The sequence below is a fragment of the Phaethon aethereus genome (assembly GCF_964289735.1).
Source record: "Phaethon aethereus genome assembly, chromosome: 6".
Classification (NCBI taxonomy): Eukaryota; Metazoa; Chordata; class Aves; order Phaethontiformes; family Phaethontidae; genus Phaethon; species Phaethon aethereus.
This window is the reverse complement of record NC_138580.1, coordinates 10307765-10330294: the sequence shown is the minus strand read 5'-3', so window position 1 is coordinate 10330294 and position 22530 is coordinate 10307765. Positions and strand designations below refer to the sequence as shown.

The following is a 22530-nucleotide window of genomic DNA, read 5'->3' as shown; positions in this document are numbered from 1 at the left end:
AGGCAAATTAAAAGAACCTATTACATTTCTGTAAGTATATTGTTTTAAGCCGGTTTTGTGATTTTGGATGCCAGCTGATGAATTTTAAAGTCCCTGGGAGTTAATTAGCCCTGCCTCCCTCCTTTCCTTTACTGTGCTTTAAAAAGCCAAAGAAACAGTTAAGATTTCCGAGGGTAAGTTTGATTCCCACCTTGTCTAATACTCAGTTACTACTTAAGCCCCTAGTTTATACTGCCCTTGGCTTTTTATTTGTCCTTTTTCCTTTAAGGTATTTGAAAAGGAATTTTATGACCATATCATGGCTCAGGAAGCTTTTTTCTAAGTTGACGTTTCTTTTCAGTAGTTATGTTATAACCCGTGCTGGCCGCTGCCTCTGAAGGTCACAAACATCCCTTCCTAACACTCCTCTGTTTCAACACTTCTTCTTGTCCCTGTTTTTTGTTTGTTTGTTTCGGTCTTCCTCTCCATGACAATCAAATCAGTGCCGTACAGTTCTCTCTGAGGAGAAGGCAGAGAAAAAGCAGAACACCTGTATTGCTCTGGTAAGCATGTTAGCCTCTGGGGCTGTGTAACAGTTTTCTGCAACTCTAATTAAGACGTGGCCTGTGGTTACACCAATACGTGGCCTGAGCCAGTCTGGCATATTTTTGCTTTTATTATTATTGTTTTGATCGCCCTGTCAGGGCAGCAGTCGGCACAGACTGGCTCGTGTGTGCTCTGCTGCCCTCCAAAGGATGGAGATGATGCTCTCGCGTGGCTTTTCTTGTTCCTTCACCTCCCCGAGACGTCTCTAGTCGCAGCCTAACACGGACTTTATCTTTTATAAAGCTCTGTGTATGGTGAAGAGCCAAAAAACTGAACGCCTGGGGTAGACTGGAAAAGAGACCACTGTCAGGTATTTCCGAAGCCATTGTCTACACGAAAGGCTACCCTGCCTCCAAGCTGTGGATTAGTTTACTACCGGGCTGTTATCACACAGTAAATCCTTGCGCGTCGGTGTAATTTTATTCATGAGTCCAAAGCATGGCCGAGCCGGAGCGGGGTGTTAGCGGCTGACCGGTATCCGGGCACAGCTTTCCAGCCCCTGGCCACGCCGGCGTACAGCCATCATGCCACCGGGCCTGCCTGGTGCTGGCAAGTGTGGGATGGGAGGCCAAGCTTCCGCACATCCACTCCCTGCTGGCAAACAGACGCCCGCCTTCCCAACAGGGCTGTGCTTAGACGCGGGCCCCGCTGCGCCCACTACCAGGAGGCAGAGCCAGCACCCGGTCAAGGGGGTGCAAAGGTTCCCGGCGTGGGACCCCCGTGCGGGCCAGGGAATGTACAGGTAAATCCGCCTCAGCTGTTCGGTCACCGAGCGAGACCCAGCTGCTAATGAGGAGTGTCAGCGAGACGTGAGAAGCCGTGAGGCACCTCTCAGGTCACAGAGCACTCGGTAACTTGTGTTCCATGCTGGTGAGAGGCCTCAGGTCCCCTTGCAAAAGAAAAAAAAAAAACCAAAAAACCCCCCAAAAAAAAAAAAAGAGAGAAGGGCGAACGCGAGTGAAACGGAGGGGAAGTGCCCGGGACCAGCGGCTGCGGGCAGGCAGCGGGCGGGCTGCGAGGGGACGGCTCCGCGGCGCACCCCGCGGTCCAGGCGCGGCAGCGGGCACGGGGGCACCCGGGCGTCCCTTGGAGCGCCGCCCGCGGGCACTGGCGGTGGGGGGCGGGGGGCGGGACGGCGCTCTTGGCGGTTGCGCTCCATGCAGTCAGTCACATGAGCCGCCGGGGAGCCGCGCAGCCCCCGCCCTCCTTCCCCCGCACCCCTTTGGCCGTGAATGGCACGGCCCGGATGCGCTTGTACGCAAGGAGGGTGCGGGCGAACCATTGAGCGGGGGCGGGGGAACCCGGCAGCTGCCGGCTGGGAACACCTCTTCTCCCGGGCGTTGCAGCGGGGGGAGCGGACGTGACAGGCTGAGTGGCTGGGCACAGGCTGCCGGAGACGGAGGGCGATGGTCGTCCCCAGGGGACAGGAGTACCAGGGCCCCCAGGAGGTACCGTAGCGGCGTCTCTCCCGCTCCCTCCCCACACCAGGCAGAGCGGCGTTGGCGAGGCGCGGCCGCCCGCTGTTCCGCCGGCCCCGCTGCACTGGCTTCCCCCGGCTGCCCGCCTGCCCCTTCCCGTCCTCGCCTCCCCGCGGGCTGGGGCGCTGACCGGCCGTCGCCGCCGCGCTGGGGCTGCGCCGGGAGCCCGGGGGTCACCGCTGCACAGCGGGCTCGGCCCTGCGCCCCCATCCGCCTGCGGCCCACTACCCCGTGAGGTGGGGTCCGTCGGGGCGTGGGGAGCCGGGCCCGCTCTCAGCCTCGAGCCGTGGGGAGGCCCTGTGGGGCTGCAGGCAGCGCCTCTGTAGGTCACCTTCCGTGCACCATGACGTTTCCCTGTCCCCTCTGCTTGCCAGGCTTTTCGGGTTTCCGTGGGAGGGAGCGGAGAGGAGGCGGCTGTGGAAAAGATTTCGGGGAGGCGAGGAGGGGCGGGCGGTGGGGAGGGTGTGTAGGTGGGTGCCTGCAGCCCCCGAGGGGGAGACGTGAAGCTCTGTTAGCCGGCTCCCCGGCCGGGGGCTGAGGTGTTTGGTGCTCTGTGCCTCCCGTAATGGAGCTGCGGGGTTTCATCCTGTCCAGTGGGGACAGAAGCACCATTAGCAGGGTGCTGTGCTGAGGAGGCTTTGGAGCACTGAAACTGTCCAGGCTGCCCATCGGATTTTACTTGTTGTCACTGTTGTGCTTTGAGTTTGCTTAAAATTGTGTTAGCCAAAAAGTAGAATTCCACATGAATTTCTCCTCCTGTTTTTGTAAAAAGATTATAGAAGCGTTAATGTGAGATGTACGATTTTGTGACAATTGAAAGAAATGTGCAAAATGGAGAATGAATTAACTGTCTTACAGCAATAGCAGCAGTCTGTCTAGCTGGAGGCAAGCAGTGGACCAGGAGCTTGAACAGCGAAAGCAGATTAAAGTCTTTAACTGGGTGAAAAAATTGTGATCTTAAATGCATGTAGAAATGCATTACCTATTTCTTTAATGTCTTTCAAATTGACAACCAAGTTGCTAATGGAAGTCAAGGTTTTCCCTGATATGTGGTCTGTGTTAAGGTAAAGTTTGGAAAACCTTCATTTGAAGAATGAAAGCAAAACATTGAATTAGTGTTGTGTTGTTCATTTGTCAGGTTGAAACAAGAGAAGATGAGGAACAAAACATCAAGTTGACTGAAATTTTGGAACTGTTGGTGGCTGCTGGGTATTTTCGAGCAAGAATCAAGGGGTTATCACCCTTTGACAAGGTGAGACCAATGTAATATTTTTAAAAACCTTTTTTAAATATGTGAGGATTACATATTTTTTGCTAGTCAGTTCAGCAGTTCTAGGTGACTTTAAAAAAAAAAAAGACACTTGCGACACATGAGGCTTTCCTATGTAAATAATTCTGCAGATTTCAGACAGATAGTACCTCCTCAGTCTTGAAAAAACAATTTTGTGCAGCAAGGCCTGTTCTAAAGGAGACAATTGGATGCAAGCTAATTGCTGGTGTGCTTTTTTGGTGTGTGTTGTAGCCTAAGTTAGAGGGAATTTTGTTCATCTTTGAACTGCAGTTAGAATAGCTACAAAGACTTGATACTTGGAGATAGCATGGTAATTTTAAAAAGAAGTATTCATTAATGAGAAATGAGGAAATATTTTTCTTGAGAGGCTTTGTGTAAGACTGGCACAATTAGCCTAGTGAGGTTATTTTGGGGCTGTTTTTGCATATCTTTAGAATGTCGTGTATGTTAACCTTTCATTGTCCTAGACAGGAAGTATGTGATACTCAACTGAGCAAAGTTCAGGTTGAAAAGAGACTTCTGAATTGTTTTAGTGCTGACTCTGTGAGAAATTCCTGAACCAAGGTTTGAAAACACAGAACTACAGCAGCCTTGAAATGGACTCTTCTGTTTTCTGCTGTTTCTTTGATCATAGCACAGCCCTATTTTGCAATACAGTTTTAGTTTCTTCAAACTTCTTGGCATTACTGACCTTTAGCTGTTCACACAGACACAAAGTGGTTTCAAGGAGACTGCCTTAGGATGTAGCAGTGTTGCATTTATGTGTAGAAATGGATGCATCAGGTTTATACTTGCCTAAATACAATTACAAAGTTACTATTTAATGACAATGCTCAGCCTTTACAAAAATCAGTGTTACTATTGAAAATGATCTAGCTGCTAGTATAAAAGGGAGGCTGGTTAACTGTTTCAGAGGGGAATGTGAGAGGGGGAATGTGTTAGAAAACCTTGTGTAGAACACCCTAGTTTGCTGTGTGATTTTGGTAAGTTATTCCACGTTTTAATCCCTTTTTTTCTGTTCTTTGCCTTTGCATACATTTAGGTTATCTTGCATATGTTTATGCAAGGTTGTCTTTAAATACCTACATAATTTGTGTAAAGTTGATGAAATGGCTCAGGAGTTTAAATATGCTTAAGTGTCTGTAGGAATAGGGCCTGAAATAGATATTTCTACAGAGCTGGGGATTTCCATTGCTATGTTGATACTCTGCATAGTGCTTGGATGTCAGCAAGCAGAGAATAATAGTAGCAAAGGTATATATAAAGGTAAATATATGAATACAGGAATTATGATCCTTGATAAAATTTTGGTAGGGTCAGTTTTTAAAGATCACAACGTTTAATGTACTGTTGTGTTTTATCTATTGTTTTTTCTTTTTAATCTGAGAGCTGTTTCAAAACTAATATATAAAGCTAAGAGAGGAATTTAGAATGATACTAACTGCTATTTTTTTCTGTCTTCTTGTATATTTGCATTGTATGTAGAAGTTGATATATGTATGCTATCTATATGTATTTCAGTCTCTATACAAGAATACTGAGGATGGAGAAAATACTAAGTTGTAGTTTCTAAAATAAATAAAGCCTTTAAGATGTATTTGGTTTTACCCCTTCAAATTAAAATGGAACTAACCATGCTGTTGCTCCTTTGCTAGGTCGTAGGTGGCATGACGTGGTGTATAACTACTTGCAGCTTCGATATCGATGTTGATTTGTTATTTCAGGAAAACTCTACTATTGGTCAAAAAATGTAAGTTGATTAACTGGCAAGTGTAGTATTTCTTGTCGTCTTAGAAAAGAAGAAGGTCGGGAGTTATCTGATATTTTATAAGAAGGTTTTTTAGTCCAAGCTTCCTGTTTTCTGAGACCATTAGTTTGCAAAACATTGCCCTAGTTACTGGGTTTCTCAGACTGTAGTTCCACAAACTCTAAAACCAGAAAGAAGCTTATTCCAAAAAAAGGCAGTGCTATTCCCCTCTGGGCTGCCATGTTCTTCTGTCCCTACTAAGCAGTGAAAGCATTTATGTGCCTCAACATCAAACTGGATTGAGAACTGATCAAGATTAAAACCTACCAAAAAAAAAAAAAAAAGTAAGTAGTTTTAACATGAATCAGTTCCTGGATGCAATTCTCTATGCAGCTGCACAGATGCTCATGCTGGTACAAGGGGATGATGCAGAGGCCAAAACAAAGGGCAGAGGGAGACCATGCTGCTGGAAACTGGAGTGCAACATTAGAAGACCTTCCTTGAGTTCTCTATATCTGCAGTTTTGCTGTGTAAATAACCTCTGATTCTCCTTATGGTTCTGCATTGGACTTGTAGGCATCAGCAAACAGAATTTAAAGTACAACACTGTTGCTGAAACAGTTATCCGCCCCATACTGAGGAGGCGGAGTTCCTTCCTGATAGTGACCCAATGACACCGTTTTGGTTTGATGCATTTGTTATGCATGGAATTTGCTCATAAGCCAGCTACTTCCTGTAGGGAATTAGGGACGTTGTAAAAATTGTTTACGCTGAGAAAGGGAATACATTCTAAACTACATTATTTCTTTATGTATTTCTGTGATGATAGAGCCATAATTAAAATTTGCAGGAAGTAAGATTAGCATGTCAAGTGACAGTTGCATGAAGAGAATTGTTTGCTCAATGTAGTTGAAAAGAACATCTTTCTGTGCTGTTTTCTTGAAAGTCATTTAACATTGGCAAGACTGTAACACATTTATAAAGAAAGATTTGTGGTTATTGCCATTAAATTTGGAGACACTCAAATCATCATAGATAACTATACATAAAGCATTGTTAAGTGCACAGAATTAAAATGAGACTAGGAATGAAGATGGTGGTGGTAATTTTTATAATTGCCATGTTTTTATAATCACCATCTTTGTTACCCTTAAGAACAGCAGGGTAGGAAATAGTTAAGTTGTTCTGAAAATGTTCTGTTATCTTTCCAGCTGAGTGGATGCAAAACTAACAAAACAAAACCCAGGCTTCTCTCCCAAAATAGCAACAATGATTTATTTGTAAATCTAAAGTGTTCAGAGTCACACAAACATAGACTGTGTTGATGTCCATGTAATGTTTATATTGGTGTTGGCTCAGTGTTTCTGTGATGTTCTCAAGATAAGGAAAACTTAAGTTGTGTTTTCTCAGTATTATTCTGAAGACATTTTGATGGTGTCCTATTACTTCATTGCTGGGTTGAAATAAACATGGAAGCCTATACTAGGAGAGGATCTTGCATCTATGGGATAAATAACTTTTTTTTTTTTTTAATTGCATTTGCTTTGATTGTGCTGAGAGGTGCTGCTATTTTCATGTTCTAGAATAGTAGTATGGTACCATGGTGGAAATTTCCATGTAAGAATTATGGCAAAGTTTTAACTTCTCTTAAGAAGTATAAAGTTTCAGGCTCTATTCCCAGACTTCAGTCTCTGTCTTATCTCTTGCTCCCTTTTTGTTCTTCCAGAATATCAGTTGTCCATTTGGGCAGTATTGAATATCACTGAGGTCGGTACTGGACCAGTTAATTTTTTTTCCTCCATGGAAAAATAGTTTTACCTTTCCCAGTACAGGGTTCTTCCTCAGTGCTCACACCTGCTTTAAAAATATGCTTGACAGCATTGGCAGCAAAAAAATACCTTGCCCTAAAATAAAGGATTCGGTGGAAGCAGGACAACGTTCTTGTAGATGAATCCCTTGTGTTAGGGTAATCCTTTCACTTTACCAGCTCTTACCTGAGCTGTAGAGCTAGATGGTTGCCAGCAAATTCACTTCTACTCACTTCAAAACCCTGTGAAGTATACTGTGTATTTAGCTTTTAGGTGTAATATATATTTAAACTCACAAAGTTTCAGTAGTAATGTCAAGATATATTTTGGGAGTTCTGCTAAACAAGTTTTTAAGTCCTTACATTTGATTCTGGACTCTCTTTTGCCTATATTTTAGGTAGTGTAACTCTTTTAAAAGCTAGTATTTCTTCATGTGTGCATATATTATAATATGCAAAGGTGTTTGTAGATGTATCTTAATGGGCTTTTCATCTGACCAGACATGCAGATGTTAAAATTTTGTGTGTAATACTGTAAATAAAATCACAAGCTAGGAGCCTGCAAGAGGGGTTTAATCACCTCTTTGCAGACTAGTAATATATACAGTACAATGTAAAAGCTTTTTTGTAAATGAAAGTTTGATTGCTTTTCACAGCTGTATATAATGGAAGCCACTAGAGGGAACCTTCTAACTACTAACTGTGTTTGCAAAAATAATTTGTAATTGACAAAAGTGTGTTTTTGTTGTTCTATCATAGTGCCTTAACTGAAAAAATCGTGTCAGTATTACCGAAAATGAAGTGTCCTCATCGTTTGGAACCACATCAGATCCAGGGACTGGATTTCATTCATATATTCCCTGTTGTACAGGTAATAATTTTGTGATGTATTGGTACTTTGCTGAAAAAGGCCATAAAACTTGCCATAAAAAATTTAACAAAGATCTGTATTATTGTTTGGCTCTTTATTTAACATTGGAATGAATGATCACAGAGAAGTAGTTTAAATGAATGTTTTTAAAGAATTGAGTGTTGTTATGGATGGTAAAATTCTTTAAGTATTGTTTGATCCACATTTAAGAAAAACATAAACTCTTTAAATTCTTTGAAATGGAATCAGATTCTGCTTTTTGTGGAATGTCTGCTTAAAGAAACTAATGTTTAAGCTTGTTTCAGAATCTGATAATCTACTTTGCCAGACTAGGAAATGGAACAAATATCTTGCAGTCTATGTTTAAACTTACAGAGTAAGTTATGCAAATAGTTATTCATGTAAAAGGACCTGGATAAGGCGAAAGCTTGTTGGAGTTGTTGCTTTAAGCATGATTAATCCTTCATTTGTATCACTTAAACTGTAAGGGTGGAACAATAAATTGCTCTGATGTGCGATCTTATTGCTGTGTATTTGTTAAGCACCGCTAACTGACCATGTGCCTGCTCATAGTTCTCCATTTTATTAAGGTTTAAGCTAACACGTGATGTGTTCCAGTTACATGTGGTATCTCGAGAATTCTTGGTATGTCGTTATCATTTTTTTATTTTACTTTCATCTGCACACAGAAATGTATCTTTGATAAATAGGGAAAATGAAGACTGTTAAGCAAGCTTCTTTTTTGTTAAACATCTCCTTACTTCCTGCCTGTGAAAGAATTAAGCAAGTAAGAGTTTACTCTAAATTTGACTTTTAAGAAGTGGGGAAAACTTCCTGTTGTTTCTTTCTTGTTATCTTCTGGTAGGAGACTTCTGAGGAAAACCACACTTAACTGCACTCCCCACAAAAAGTTATGTGGTGTGTGCTACTGTTACACAGCTTTCAAGTTGTGCTGATGCTGCCTCAGGTGGAAAGTTTGTATCTTGTTAATGTGAGTTTTTACTTCTAAATTTGCATTTTCCTACAAAAAAAAAATCCCAACCCAAGTTAATTTCTTGCCTTGGTCACTTGATAATGCTGATGGTAATGAATGGTTACATTTATGAAATACAAGACTTCTCTCACAGGAAGAATAATTCCTCTCCTAAATTGAGAACATGAACTATTACTCCCACTGTAAAAACTATAGCACTGGGTATTCTTTTCTCTGACCTGCTTTATCCAAAATCCTGGTTTGGGATATTACTTCTGGAAAGGAGAAGCATTAATTATAAGCAGGGAGGAAATCAGCTTCTAGATTTCTCTGAAAGCAGTGATTCTCAGTATTAGTAGCTGGCCAGTAGGTGGTATTGCTAATCCATACTTGGTGAAGAAGTCTGTCTTGATGAGCTTAGGTTTTTTTGTACGTAGAGGATCTTTTTTAGAAATTGTGGCTTTCTGTCAGGTCCCTCTGAAGTTCTGCCTGCTCCAGACACTGTTGGTTCCTCATTTCATTCAACCAAGAGAGGCTTTCAGGAAAACTTTTGTGGTGTCACCAGTATACCGTGTTCTGAAAGACCATGCAAGAGCTATAATAGGCTGACCACACCATGGCATGTAGGAATTATGTATTTGACAATGACACTTTACTCAATGGCCTGTTAAATTCCAGGTTTCACTTGCTACTTGTAAATCTCAAATCAGTCCCCAAATAATACAGAAGCTATTTCCTCCACCTGGCATTGTGTCCCCATAGCTCTTGCACTGTTGAAGCTGGTCTGGTGAACTTGATGGAAGGAATTAAGATGAATCCTTCCCTAAAGGAAGGAATTAGATTGAGTTGGCTCACTGCCATAGACTGTAGCAGAACTTTAAAAAAAAAAAAAATCCAGCAGAAATGGTGCTGTTCTTCCTAGTAAATCCTGCTTATGTTCACAGAGGAAAAGTATGTACACAATCTTGTGTTGAGATGTGTTTTGTAATGAATAGTCTGCATTTTCATCTCTCTTGTTGTCATCATCTTCCCCTCACTTTCCAGGAGTTCATGGTTATAGCACAGAAAACTGTTGCTGGTTCAAACTTGGATCCCAGGATTGATCTGATCTCTTTTGTGACCTCTTGCACAGGCTGTCAACAGCCCACAAGATTTATGTTCTCCAACATTATTTAAAATGTACTTCAATCTCTTGTGGCTTTTTGTGTGGTCTTATAAATGTCAGAAATCGTCTTTTTTCTTATGGGCATGTGGTTCTTGAATACTTCATAAGCTTGAAGATATGTCTTTTCACAGTGGAACTGTAGTTTTTTAAAACAATAAGTGATTTATAGGAGGAAAATTTGATAGAAATGCATATAACCTAGCTGTAATGGCTTCTACCTGGGGTAGAGCCAAGATTAATGAGATGAGGTCATGTTCCGAGTGGTGTCTTCTGTTAGAGTATAATGGACTAATGATACAAGACAGGTTAAGTGTTGTGTCCTGGCACTGAGAGCTCAGAATATTTTCTGTTCATCTTCTAATTGCTTCAAATTCCAGCAGAGCTCCATCCCATCTCTGCCCACTCAGACTGATAGAGATGGGTGCTGTTAACGGTTCAAGCTTGCTTTGTAGAAGGATGAGCATACCATAGCCCACAGACTGTATAAAAGCCACCTGGACTATCTGTTTGTATTAAAGTATGCTCCCAAGGGCTTCTTTGGAGTAGAGAGGGATGAACCTGTATGCATGCGGAGTATAATCACATTTTTGTATACGTGCTGTAAATCCAACGCTTCCTGGAACAGAGGGATTTATTTATTCCGTATGGCTTGCTCAGTAGAAGAACAACATTGATAGCTATTAGAATACAGTAGAGTTTTGAGTTTTTTTGAATGTAGAAAAGGATGTGTGTTGTGTTGGCTCGTACAGCTGAGCTCTTGGTCTGGTGAGTGAGAGATGTGCTGGCTATTCCATCGTATAGATGAAAACAAGCCAGAAAATTAACATCCCTTTCTTTTGTGAACTACTGCTGTGTATTTTTTGATATTATATATTATTCTGTATTTTGACAACATAATGTAATGCATGTTTAAAAAGTAATAACAGTGAATACTATAGATAATGTAACTGGTTAGTGTGGTGAAATGTACTTTGTAAAAACATTTTTAGCTTAAGGAGTAGATTTCTGCTAGGATGCAGTGTTTATGCAACTCAGATATTTGGGAGGGCACTTTAGGGTTTAGGTTTTGGTGGGGGGAGGAATGTTTTTGGGGTTTTTTTTGTTTCCTCCTTAAAGATGCAAGCTAAAAGAATAACGTTTAAAGTGGCCCACATCCATTTTTGGTTCACAGATGCTCTTCATTTTCCTGTTTGGAATGATTTTATTGAAAATAACAAATTTTTGGATTACAGAAATTCATATTGGCAAAATTCCAGTGAACTTGCTTTTGCTTGTGAATATTTCATGGTTTTGTTTATAAATGAGTTTGTCAACTAAGAATTCCTAATAGTTGAAACTTGCAATAGAATTTTCTTTCTATACTTACCATAAGAAATTAATTAGAATGTAAAAGCAATTGAGTGTACGAGAAGTTACAATGCAAGCTAAATAAAGGGGAAATATGCAACAAAATAACTAATTTTGCAATACATTATTTACAAATAACATTCAGAAGAGTGGTGTTTTTGGGATACCAGGCTCTGCTCTGAGGAACTTGTAAAGGAAGGCAGTTTGATCCTCTTTGGACTATTGAATCCCACCGTAGTATGAACAGTATGGCTCTGAGGTTTGTGTGGTTCAATATACTTCAACAAGATGAAGAATGTTTAGGTTTTTATATGTAAAACTCTGATTATAAGAAAAGCCATGTGGTTTCTTAGTTTGTGCATTATCCAATGGCTCTACTGAGCTTTTTAGTACATAGAAGAGCAAACATTAAGTTTATAAAATAGGTAATGCTGAATCATTTTGTTAGGAGTAGGTCCCCGAGTTACGCAGTTAACAAATAAATGTTCTGGTTTGTGTGCTTAAAATGTGCTTTTACCTTTTATCATGTATTAAAAATAATTATGCAATAGTTTGGTGTTTGCTGCTGTTATTCTTTCACTTTCCACTGACACAAACTTTTTTTTTTCAGTGGCTGGTGAAACGTGCAATAGAAACAAGAGAAGAAATGGGAGACTATATCCGTTCTTACTCCATATCACAGTTTCAAAAAAATCATAGACTACCAGAGGTAAGATCAAGCCAGTTCTTGTTGCTATTATAATATGTCAAATGCTCAGGTGCAGTACGAGCTTCACAGCTCTGAAATCAGCACAGTATACCAGAGTTGCCTTTGCTTTCATTTTGTTCAACAGTCCTACAGGGATCCATGTACAAATTCATCTGGGGAAAAAAATTGAAGCATGATTATTGCAAAGAGTTCATAAATACTGGTTATCTTTTGCTTAATAATTGCAGAAAAACTAAGGCAACATTTGGTACTTCTCTGTCAGTCTGGCTTACCAGGTAGCTTCCTTCTGGAGTAGATATAGAGCTCTGTGCGGTGTATCCAGGCTAACCATGTAACTGGAGCTTCATTGCCTGAAATGTGTTTGAAAACACTTGGCGTGCTGTGGAAAAGCTGATCTAGCTAAATGAGAGTGGATATGCTGTTAATGCTCTATAACTTGGGTTTTGTTTTAGAGTGCTCAAAGTCAGCTCTTGTCTCGCTGTATCCAAACCCCAAAACTTGTTCATGAAAACTAGGTTCCTAAAAAACTTCATTCAAAACAGAACTTGGGGAGAGACAGACAGGTTTGTGTTAAAAGGAAATACATTTGTCCCTGTAAAATATGTTCCAGAGGAGTGAGAGATGCAGTTGTATCTAGAAGTGTAGTGGTAAGAGTAATTTTGCACTGTTTGAGATACCTTGATCATATTCCATCTTCTGATAATAGTCAAATGCTGCCCATTTTGAAGTTACATCCTTAGAACAGTGTTGTGATCCTCTCTTCCTATTCTGCCATAGCGATATGAAGTTTCCTTGGTGTAGGAGGAGAGCTGGAACGAGCTTGGATTTGTGCCTGTAGTGCAGAGCCATCAGTTTTGTTCATGCATATCCCAAGGCAATTCCATGTTTAAAACCCAGAATGCAAGTTTTGTCTTTAATTCAATAACAGCATTCAAGGTAGATGTCCCTAGTATTGTGAAAGACAGATGGATTATATTAGCTTGGGGTGGTTTGGATTTTGTTTTGGGTATTTTGAGTGTTTTTAACAGTTAGAAACTAAAATAACAGTATGGGCAACCTCTTTTCCACATTAAGCCCATCCCAATTTCATTTCTTCATAGTGTAGTGATGATTAGAGATCCTGGTAGTGGGTTTGGATTGCACTTGTCTTAGGTACTGTAAAAGCAGAGAGCAGAAAGACTGCTGATCTGACTACAGTTTTAAAGACCTGCCTACCTATCTGATGAGAGAAGCAAACACTTTCATGTGTTACAAGAAATCACTAGCGTTTCACCAAATAGTTGGGCAGCTCAGAAACTATTTGACAACGTTGTTTGCTAAACTCATTACAACGGGTGAGATTTAATCTCCATTCCTGGTATTTTTAATCACCTCCGTTAATGTCTTGCAGGATGATGAATTTATGCAAAGAAAAGAGAAGGCTATCAAAACCGTTACTGATATCTTTGTAAGTATGTTAGATTTTTATGATCAAGCAGCAAGTGGTTTTAGTAATGAAATGGTGGTGGTGAATTCTGATTAATGCAGCCAATCCCGGGTTTTCTCATGAGAAGGTCCCAATTAAGTTACATGGCGAGCTTCATTCTTAGAACAGGTCTCAAATGCCAATATATCAGATTGAAAACCTTTTAGGTGTACACTGTACGAGTAGGTAAACCATATCAACTGCCTGCACAGAGAGTGCGGAGTTCTATGCTGTCAAACAAAAACCACAAGGTAGCTTACAGACTATTAAACCCTCAGCAGACTAAGTATTTATTTAAAGCTATCAGCAGTTGGACTATTTATCTTGAAATCAATCAAAATGGCAATGGTCTTGATCTCCTCAATTTAAATGTCTGCATTTCAGAACTTGTCTTTTTTACTTCTTGTAATTAGCAATGAAAACACATGCCCTACTTTGGAAATGTTTTCTTCCGGTAGCAAATGTTGGCTGGGAAAGGTGGTATCATTTGTATTCTTCCTCTTCAGATACTTCCAACTCTTGAATTATTTATGTTTTTTGAAAGCTTGTTAATGAATGCTGCTAGGAGTGACATGTAAAATACATAGGCTACATTAGTGTCTCATACCTGAATTCAGATGCCTAGCTAGCAACTCGAGTTTCTGTTGTTGCTTTCCCTGTTTGCTTGTGACTGTCACTTCACCATTTCTGACTCCTTTCTGACTCCAACAGTTTGCTTCCTTTTTGGATCATCTTGATACATTCACAGGCCAGCAGAAGAGAAATTATGAGAAATTTGGGTATGCGTTTAATGGGACACTTCCAAGGCTCTTCAGTAAGTGCTGAAACCCCACTTTTCTGGGAGAATCAGTGCTGTTTCAGGTAGCTCTAGCCAGACACCCTAAACTCTTTGTCCATGAATAGAGGTGTTGAGTGCCAGTACAACGAGCTGTGTGATGCTTGTATAATGGACCAGGCAAGTCATCTTACTCTTTTGTCATGTTTTGGAGGTAGTTGTTTTTCCATACTAACTGCCTGAGTGCTGCTGTGCCTAATATATGAGGTTGAATTACAGTGTATGTTTTAGAAAGACATTGCTATGAAAGTTGCCAGGTGATGACCGATGCAAATCTTTTGCTAATTTATTTGAATAATTACTCTTGCTTTGAAAATTTCAATTACAGTCTCTAACTGGTGTTCCCCATTGATTGTTTTTACTTATTAGCAGACTTAGAATGAGTCCTTTACTCCAACTGGCAATACTTGTCTTTCCAGTAAGATCTATTTTCCATTTTACAAGTTAGGTCCCCTTGTAAATGGGTATTATTGTTTTGTTTGTGCACCTGTATAACCTTTGGGAGAGAATGCAAGTCCATGTAAGAAACCAAATTCCAAGTGTGCACTTGAAAATCATTGAACTTTTGCTTATTTTCAATTTTCAGAGTAACTGTCCTAATTTTCAGGTGTATCAAGTGTGTCCATTTTCTACCTGCATTGTCTTTAAATAGTGCTAAGTATTCTGTATACAAGTGTCTGATACCAACCTTGTCACAGAAGGGACAGAAACAAAGTAATCACAATGCTGTTATGAGACACAGTACCTAGAGTTTTTAGTGTCATTTAAAAAACCAGAAGATATTTGATTAACAGTGGTGAAGGGATCCCTTTGATTGCTGAGGAACAGAGGTGGTTGTTTGTTTTGGGTTTTTTTAAATTTATCCTGTTTCATTAATGCATTTATTTGGGAGAACGTCTCTGAAAAGGCATGCAATCTGCTTTCAGTGTGCAGTTATCTAGTAAATGCCAGGTATGTTCACGTGCCTTGTCTGAAGTCCCATGGTGCTTGGTTGGGTTTCCTTTACCTATCTACCTGCATGTTTTCTAAAATTGCTTTTTAGATCTCGAAGAGAATGACATGGCAAAGGTGAAGCAGGTACATGTATGCCAAATCAGGTGTTTCTTGGCTGATTGAAGTCCATGAATTGGTTTCTACTTGCCCAGTATATTAGGGCTGTTACTTTAACATTCATAGGTCGTGGTCCTGGAATCAGATATGCATGTGTCTACTTCTGCAGCTAAGGGATAGTTCCATATTCAGGGTCCAAGAATGGAACAGATAATGGAGAGCAAGGAAAACAAGGTACAGTCTTAAAACTTTGATAGTATTTTGCACCATTCAGCTATCCTGTCTAAGTATCTCTGAATAGTTCTCCTGCTTTTGAGCATGCTGGCTGCTCTCCTCAGTGTATTCTGTCTTCTCCTCCAGATCCCAGAACTCTAGTATTTAGATACATCTTCATACTAGATAAAATTTTGACACTTGTTCATCACTGTTGCGGGTATCATTAGACAAACACGTCCTTAAGTATGTGAGCTCTGTGAGGATTATATTCTCTACAGCTGGCACTAGATTAGTTCATTAGATCTCTTAAGGCATCAAGGTGTGAGTGCAGTCTAGAAGAACAGAGTGAATTTTCAGGGGAGAAAGTGCACAAGATTTCCCATCTATCCATAGGAACTGGAAGAAGGAGAAAGTGGCTGTAAGATGAAGGCTCTTTAAATCATTATGCGTTGGAATTCCACTTTCCTAAGAGGGGACCAGCAAGTGTGAAAGATTAGTCTGTTGTCTGAATTCATTATTATAGCTCTGGTCTAAGGACATATCCTGCTCTTCTCGAGGGGACAATACAATGAGATTTATGGTTATGATCAGGCCTAAAGGTTAGAAAAGGGAATATTAAATATCAGTAATGGTTTTTGGAATAAGAACTGTTGCTGCTGAAAGGTGACTATCTAGTGAATTGAGATTATCTTGCAGTGGCTTTGTTCAGCTACTCAATTTTCTGATGCCAAGACTAATGTTTATGGTATGATGCCTACACTTTATATAGCACAGGTATAATATAGAATGCCACCATAAAAGCTATAATTACTTTTATGACTTACACTGCTTTTCTGAAGGTGTGAAAGTACATTTTGTGGGAGATTCTTGGTCATAAAAAGCTTTTTCAGGTGACAGGCAAAAATGTAGCAAGATTTAATAGCTGGAAACAAAGATGACAGAAATTGAGATTAGAAATGAAGCAAAAATTGCAAAGAGTAACTTGACAAATTCAGGAGAAACTTTGCAAGGAGTACTGTCTATTTTCACTTGTTTGAAATCTCTACTTTGGGATTACGTGTCTTTGAAAAAGATTGAAAGCTATTTTAGCAATGTTGTGGTGCAGGAATTGCTTGTTGAAAGTAATAGTTTGTGTTGTACAAGAAGTCAGATCAAGCAAAAAATACTTTTCTATGTTCTTTTAGAATCTTTGCAATTTGTTGCGTTGAATCTTTTGTCCTATGTGAATAGGATTTTCTGAAGTTAAATGTATATTTGGAAGGCCCAAGCTTTGATTTCAACTTTTGTTTATGTAATGTATTTGTTCTAAGCATTCTGAGCCTGGCTCTCAAAGGATTGAAAAGATATGAATGTAAAAGAGCCCAGAAGAGGGGGATGTTCCTTTTTGATGCTGATTATTTGATGGTGATGATGAAGTTTTTTTCTTTTACTCTTTCTGAATTTAATTTCAGAAAAAGGAGAAGAGAAAATGTCATCTAATCTATTGGGGGGACACACACTTTTTAAAAAAATACCAATTGGAGTAAAAAAAAAAATCTTTGAGAGCACAGGTTCTTGGTTATTTTTTTCAGTATCCTTGCTGGCAGGATAGTGCTAAATACTAGGTTTCAATTAACTTTAAAGTCTTTGTTCCAGTAACAGAAATGTTGCATTATAGACTCACTGCACCCTAATCTTTCACTAAACAAACGGCAAAAATAACGCCAGTCAAAGTAAATGTTATCTTCGTTCCAATTTCTAGTTTGGGGAAGGCTGAAGATCATGATTATTTTTTGTTTTGTTTCTGCTTGAGGTAGAATAATTTTACTAATGTTGTTATATGGATGTTTATAGTGGTATAGTTGTTCAATATCGGAGGAAGAAGAAAAAAGGTACTTTAATATAAGCCAGATTTACAGTGCTGTAAGAGTTGTGTCTATGCTAAGTCAGGAGAGCAGCTCTGTCCTTTTGTTTCCATTTTGTTTTTAAATTGGAAGTAGCTCTATCAGCACAAAACAGTACTTGTGAGATCCTTGTTTTATTTGATGGGCTGTTGTCCAGCTGTACGAGGATCACATTGGGGTAGTGTGAGATCAAATGGTTTTAGTATCAAACTTGTTAAGATATTTTTGCTCCTTACATTGCAATAAAATCTGGTTTAATTCCTTGTAAACTGTGATCATTGAGTAGACAAGAATTACATTTAATTATTTAATAAGAGATTAAAAATAAAATTAACTCACGAAGCTGGTAACATTTCTAGACACTGGCATTATCAGCAAAGTCGTAGGTCCTTTTTTAATAGATGTTGATTATGTTATTTTTGACTCTTCTTTCAAACATGATGAATGAGTTGGTTGAACGGGAAAGACAGGTCCTGTAGCAAATTGTTTAGAAGTAAATTCAGTAAGATTTTTGTCATGTAATTCCAAAAAGAAAGTGAAGGATAGTTTATTTGGGTAAGTATATTGAGTTGGAAAGCAAACAGTGGTATATATCACTCTAGATAACAATTCTTCATTTAGTTTAGAAAAGCTTTTTACAAGATCTGAATTCATTCACTGTCTTCCAGGAGGTTTACAAACCCCAGAGAAAATATAAACGTCAGAAGGGAGCTGAAGAACTGCTAGATGAGGAGTCAAAGGTTCATGCTACGCTTCTGGAATATGGCAGGTGAAAGGCTTCATTTAATTGTTTGTGGGTTTTGTATTGTGCGTATTTAGAAACATTCCTTATAAAATTTGGATTGTGGGTTTTTTTCTACTATGTGAGACTCAAACTGTTTCAGATTTACTCCTGTTTGGTTTCAGATTTTGTTTGCTTATCCTGTACGTTCTCTGGGGACTGGACAGTCTTCATATCTGTGAACAATGTTTTGTGCAATGGGAGACAAAGTTCTGACTTAATGCTGCTAGCAGGATATGTTTATTTAACATACTTGGTTTTTGCTTCATAAAAATGGCTTAAATTCATGATGCTTCTGGGTAGTGTTTGTCAATTAATATTGCCTCCTTATGAGCAATCCCCGGAAAGTGGGGAAAAAAGGCACTGAAGCTGTTACTTCTTTTTTTAGTTCTGATGTGTTTGCTAGATCAGGAGGCTGAATCATGGTTTAGTGCTTTGTTGTCTTAACATTCTGCAAACTTCCATATAGAGACAAAGTTACCAAGGTTTACACTTACCCATTACTTTTGGAAGTCCCTCTGGTTTACTGAGAGCTCTCCAAACACATAAAAATAACATCACGATTTCCTGTTTCTAGTTTCTCTTTCCAATTTTCTTTTCATAGTTTATTGATACAGACAGCTTGTCTGCGTCTGAGCTCTTAATACTTAATGAGTACAAATGACATTTGAATTTTTTTTGTATCTTCTGTGGCTTCTTCTCCCCCAAGGCCATAGATTTTTTTTTTTTAACTTTTTTTGGGGTGTCATTATTTTGAGTACTTCCCTTCTACCCTTTTTTGCGCCTCTGTCTTGACACACAGTTGAAATCAGCAAGTGTCCTGATTGCAGATTGCTTATAATCTTCCCCTTTCATTCATGGTGGTGTTTTGTGCGGGCAGCATGGACAAATTAACATCTTCTGTTTTATCTTCTATTAAAGTGGGATGAAGTCGTGTGTTTGTGTTCCTAATGGAATGAAATTATTGACAGACATCTGGGTGTCCTGTTAACTCAGCAGAGTTCTTCTGATGTTGCATAAACTTTATATACAAATGGTTAACTGTAGAACTTTTCCTATCCTTCCATGACCAGTGGAGTTCAGTGCAGCTATCTGAAGTATAGCAAGCTGATTTAAAGCCTAAGATGATTGGCAGCGTTAATGAGCTTAATCTGTTCAAAACACAGAGAGCTACAAGGAAATACAGTGCCTCTTCTATATATCTTAATATATATGTCTATGTATGTTAAACAGCTGATTTTATTAACACAGCATTCACATTCTGTGGGCTGTAGTCTTGAATGAGTCTTACTATTTTTCTAATGCTAGTAAGGAATTAGGCTTGATTTACCTCATCCATTTAGAGTCCAATTCCTCCCTCCCCAATGAAAATTGAATTTACGAGTTGGTGGCAGTGTCAGGGAACTGCTCTTCTGTTGTATAGCATGCATTAGTACATAGATACGAGGAGTGGTTTGGGGTTAACAAGAAAGATGATGAACAGCTTGTGAGCTTTCGCGAAGGAAAATACCTCTTCAAGACAGCATTTGTTGGCGTGATCTCGATGGTATTGCAGAGCCCTAGCAGAAGAACAAAGGGAGTAGAGGTATTTGGTGTTTGAAGGGCGTTTATTTAAATTGGTGATACGAAGGAAGGACAATACTTAATAAAAGACAAATACAGTTAGCTATTTGATATGGACAGCTTAACACAAATTGAATGGAAGTGGGAGAAAATTAGGATAGTTGCAGGATTTGAATGTGTTCTGGTAATGATTTCTTAATGAATTCTCAAAGCATAAAACTCTTGATCAGAAAACTATTTTTGGTATAGTGGAAAAATAAAGAACATCTGAGAAAATGACAGTAGAGAGACACACAAACACCTGCTTTGTGTGTTTTGGTAGAGAAAGAAACCCTTAAGGAAGATGATAGTATGTCTACTGTGAATGTAGTAATAAACTAAAGAGTACAAGGACTCGGAGATACATACAGAAATCGGAGGGGAGTAGGGATTACTGTCCACTCTTCAACACTGTTAGGGGGACTAGAACACTGCTAAAAAAGGCAAATAGTAAATTTTTGGTAGATTTCAGAACAGAGTTGAATGGTTTTAGAATTCAAATAGTTAAAGTGAACCTTTCATTCTTTTACTGCATGTAGATGGCAGTCATAGAAAATTGTGTGAGTAGAGGATTTTTTTTTCCTCCTAAATGACCCTTGGTTATCATAAAAATGGTTCCTTTCAGAGCACACTAATCATAAAAGTTAATTTATCAGTCCAACAAATAGTATAGGGTCTTGCAATATCCTGATGCTAAATGCAGCATTATTCAGATACAACCAGTGATAGTGCCATATTCTAAATTAGGTTTTGATCCTGTCACCTCTATCTTAAAGGTTATCACAAATGAGCTTGAATGTGGTAGGCCAGAGTCTGGCTTGGGAGCGGAGTGCTGTTAGTCCACACAGTTGCATAGTCTGTTTCAACGAAGGGCTTTCACTGCCACGTCTTTGCTTGTTATCAGTTTTCAGCAAAGTACAAAGCTGTTCCTAGAACAGATGCAAAATATTAAGCCTGGAAGGCATCTGGGTTCTCTGTTCTATATATAATTGATGGTTAAGTTTTTGGTATTGCTGTTCTGGTGCATTTCATTACTTTGATGCAATTATCTGTGTGAAAATAAAATTGTCCTGCAAAAATCGAGAACAGATACGCGATAATGATGATGCTAATTACAAATGCTTTTGTAATAATACAACTTTATGCATTTTGTGTGGGAGGGTAGTGCTTTGCCACATTTGGTATACTGCTAAACTTTAAAATGCAGAGAGAGCTTAATGTTGGGGAATTCTTGAAAACTTGGTGTTATGCTGTAATAAAATACGACTGAATTTGCCTCTTCAGTATGAGTAGTGGATAAATGGAGAACCGGTTTCAATTGACAGTGCTGCTGAGGACCACTTAACTTTTAGCCTTAAAAGACTTACAAATAGTCCTGCTTCTGCAGTAGTTAGGGAATTAAACAGTTGTAGCTGTAAGTTAGTCAATCAGGAATATCACTTTCATCTCTGTGTACATGTTGGGTTTGGTGCTTCATAATACTGAAGATGATTGCTTGCTCGTCTCTAAAATTTCTTTCTACCTGATTTTTCTTTGAGATAATATTTACAAACTAACAACATAACTCAAATGTCAATTTTTCTTCTCCCTCAAACAGATGTAAAAAAGTTTGAGTATATATTTAAAGCTCTGAAAGCCATGCTTCAGAAAGAAATTGCAGATCCATCAAAGCACACAAGTATGAATCTTTTTTTTGGGAGTAGAGATTGCACTGACAATTTCCTGAGGCCTTTCCAGAATTTGGTAGTATGTAGCTAATAGCTCAGGATTAAGTTCAGTACTTAAAGGGGGCTTATAAGAAAGGTGGGGACAGACTTTTTAGAAGGGCCTGTAGTGACAGGACAAAGGGTAATGGTTTTAAATTAAACGAGGGTAGATTCAGACTAGATAGAAGGAAGACATTTTTCACAATGAAAAAGGTGGTGAAACCCTGGCCCAGGTTGCCCAGAGAGGTGGGAGATGCCCCATTCCTGGAAACATTCCAGGTCAGATTGGAGGGGTCTCTGAGCAACCTGCTCTAGTTGAAGATGTCCCTGCTCACTGCAGGGGGGTTGCACTAGATGACCAACCCAAACTATTCCATGATTCTGTGAACTTCCAAATGGAAAGAGAACACGGCTTTTTCCTTTCCTGAGCTTCACAAGACTTTTATGAACAGTCTAGATTTGCAAATCATGATGGAAGGAGTAGACGGAGCTGAAATTATTCTGTAAATATGCTGCAGTACCTGCTTATTGAGTTTATTTGAGGCATTCCAAAACTAACCTGAACCTGGCTGTTGGTTTTGTTAAACAATTCACTTTTCAGTGCATTTATGTTGAAAACCGATAGAAACTTAATGTATTTGTGAAAGTTGTAAACAACAATGTATTTCTTTCATGTTACTATTGTTGTTTTAGGAGATATGGATTTAGCAGACAAGCAGGAAAAACAGAACAGGTAAAAAATATACTGATTTTAAATAATCAAATTGTGGGAAGAATTGTTTTTATTGAAGTGTTGATTACTGTAATATCTTAAAAGAATACAGCAGAATAAACAGCTACAACTTCTATTATTTCCACCTCTTAAAAATGGCTAACTGGAACTAAAAGTCTGCATACCATGAAAGATGCAATTGATTACTGTCCCCTTTTTTAAAGGGTTTCCTTCATCTGTACTCAAAGATCACATTTTACAAACGTTTTTCCTTTAGAAGAAAGGGGGTTTGGGTGTTTTGCTTTTT

At 39.3% G+C, this 22530-nt stretch overlaps 1 protein-coding gene across 1 annotated transcript in view; it reads left to right on the top strand.

Annotated features, from left to right (window-relative positions):
- Window positions 1-1991: 1991 nt before the first annotated feature.
- Window positions 1992-22530, top strand: part of CCDC93 (CCC complex scaffolding subunit CCDC93) — a gene marked incomplete at its 5' end in the record, with an annotated part of 52060 nt that continues 31521 nt past the window's right edge. Inside the window, 8 exons of the mRNA XM_082001235.1 lie at window positions 1992-2033; window positions 3202-3315; window positions 5010-5104; window positions 7668-7779; window positions 11875-11973; window positions 13364-13420; window positions 18091-18191; window positions 22205-22244. Coding sequence (XP_081857361.1) covers window positions 1992-2033; window positions 3202-3315; window positions 5010-5104; window positions 7668-7779; window positions 11875-11973; window positions 13364-13420; window positions 18091-18191; window positions 22205-22244 — 660 coding nt within the window. The remainder of the gene's footprint in view (window positions 2034-3201; window positions 3316-5009; window positions 5105-7667; window positions 7780-11874; window positions 11974-13363; window positions 13421-18090; window positions 18192-22204; window positions 22245-22530) is intronic.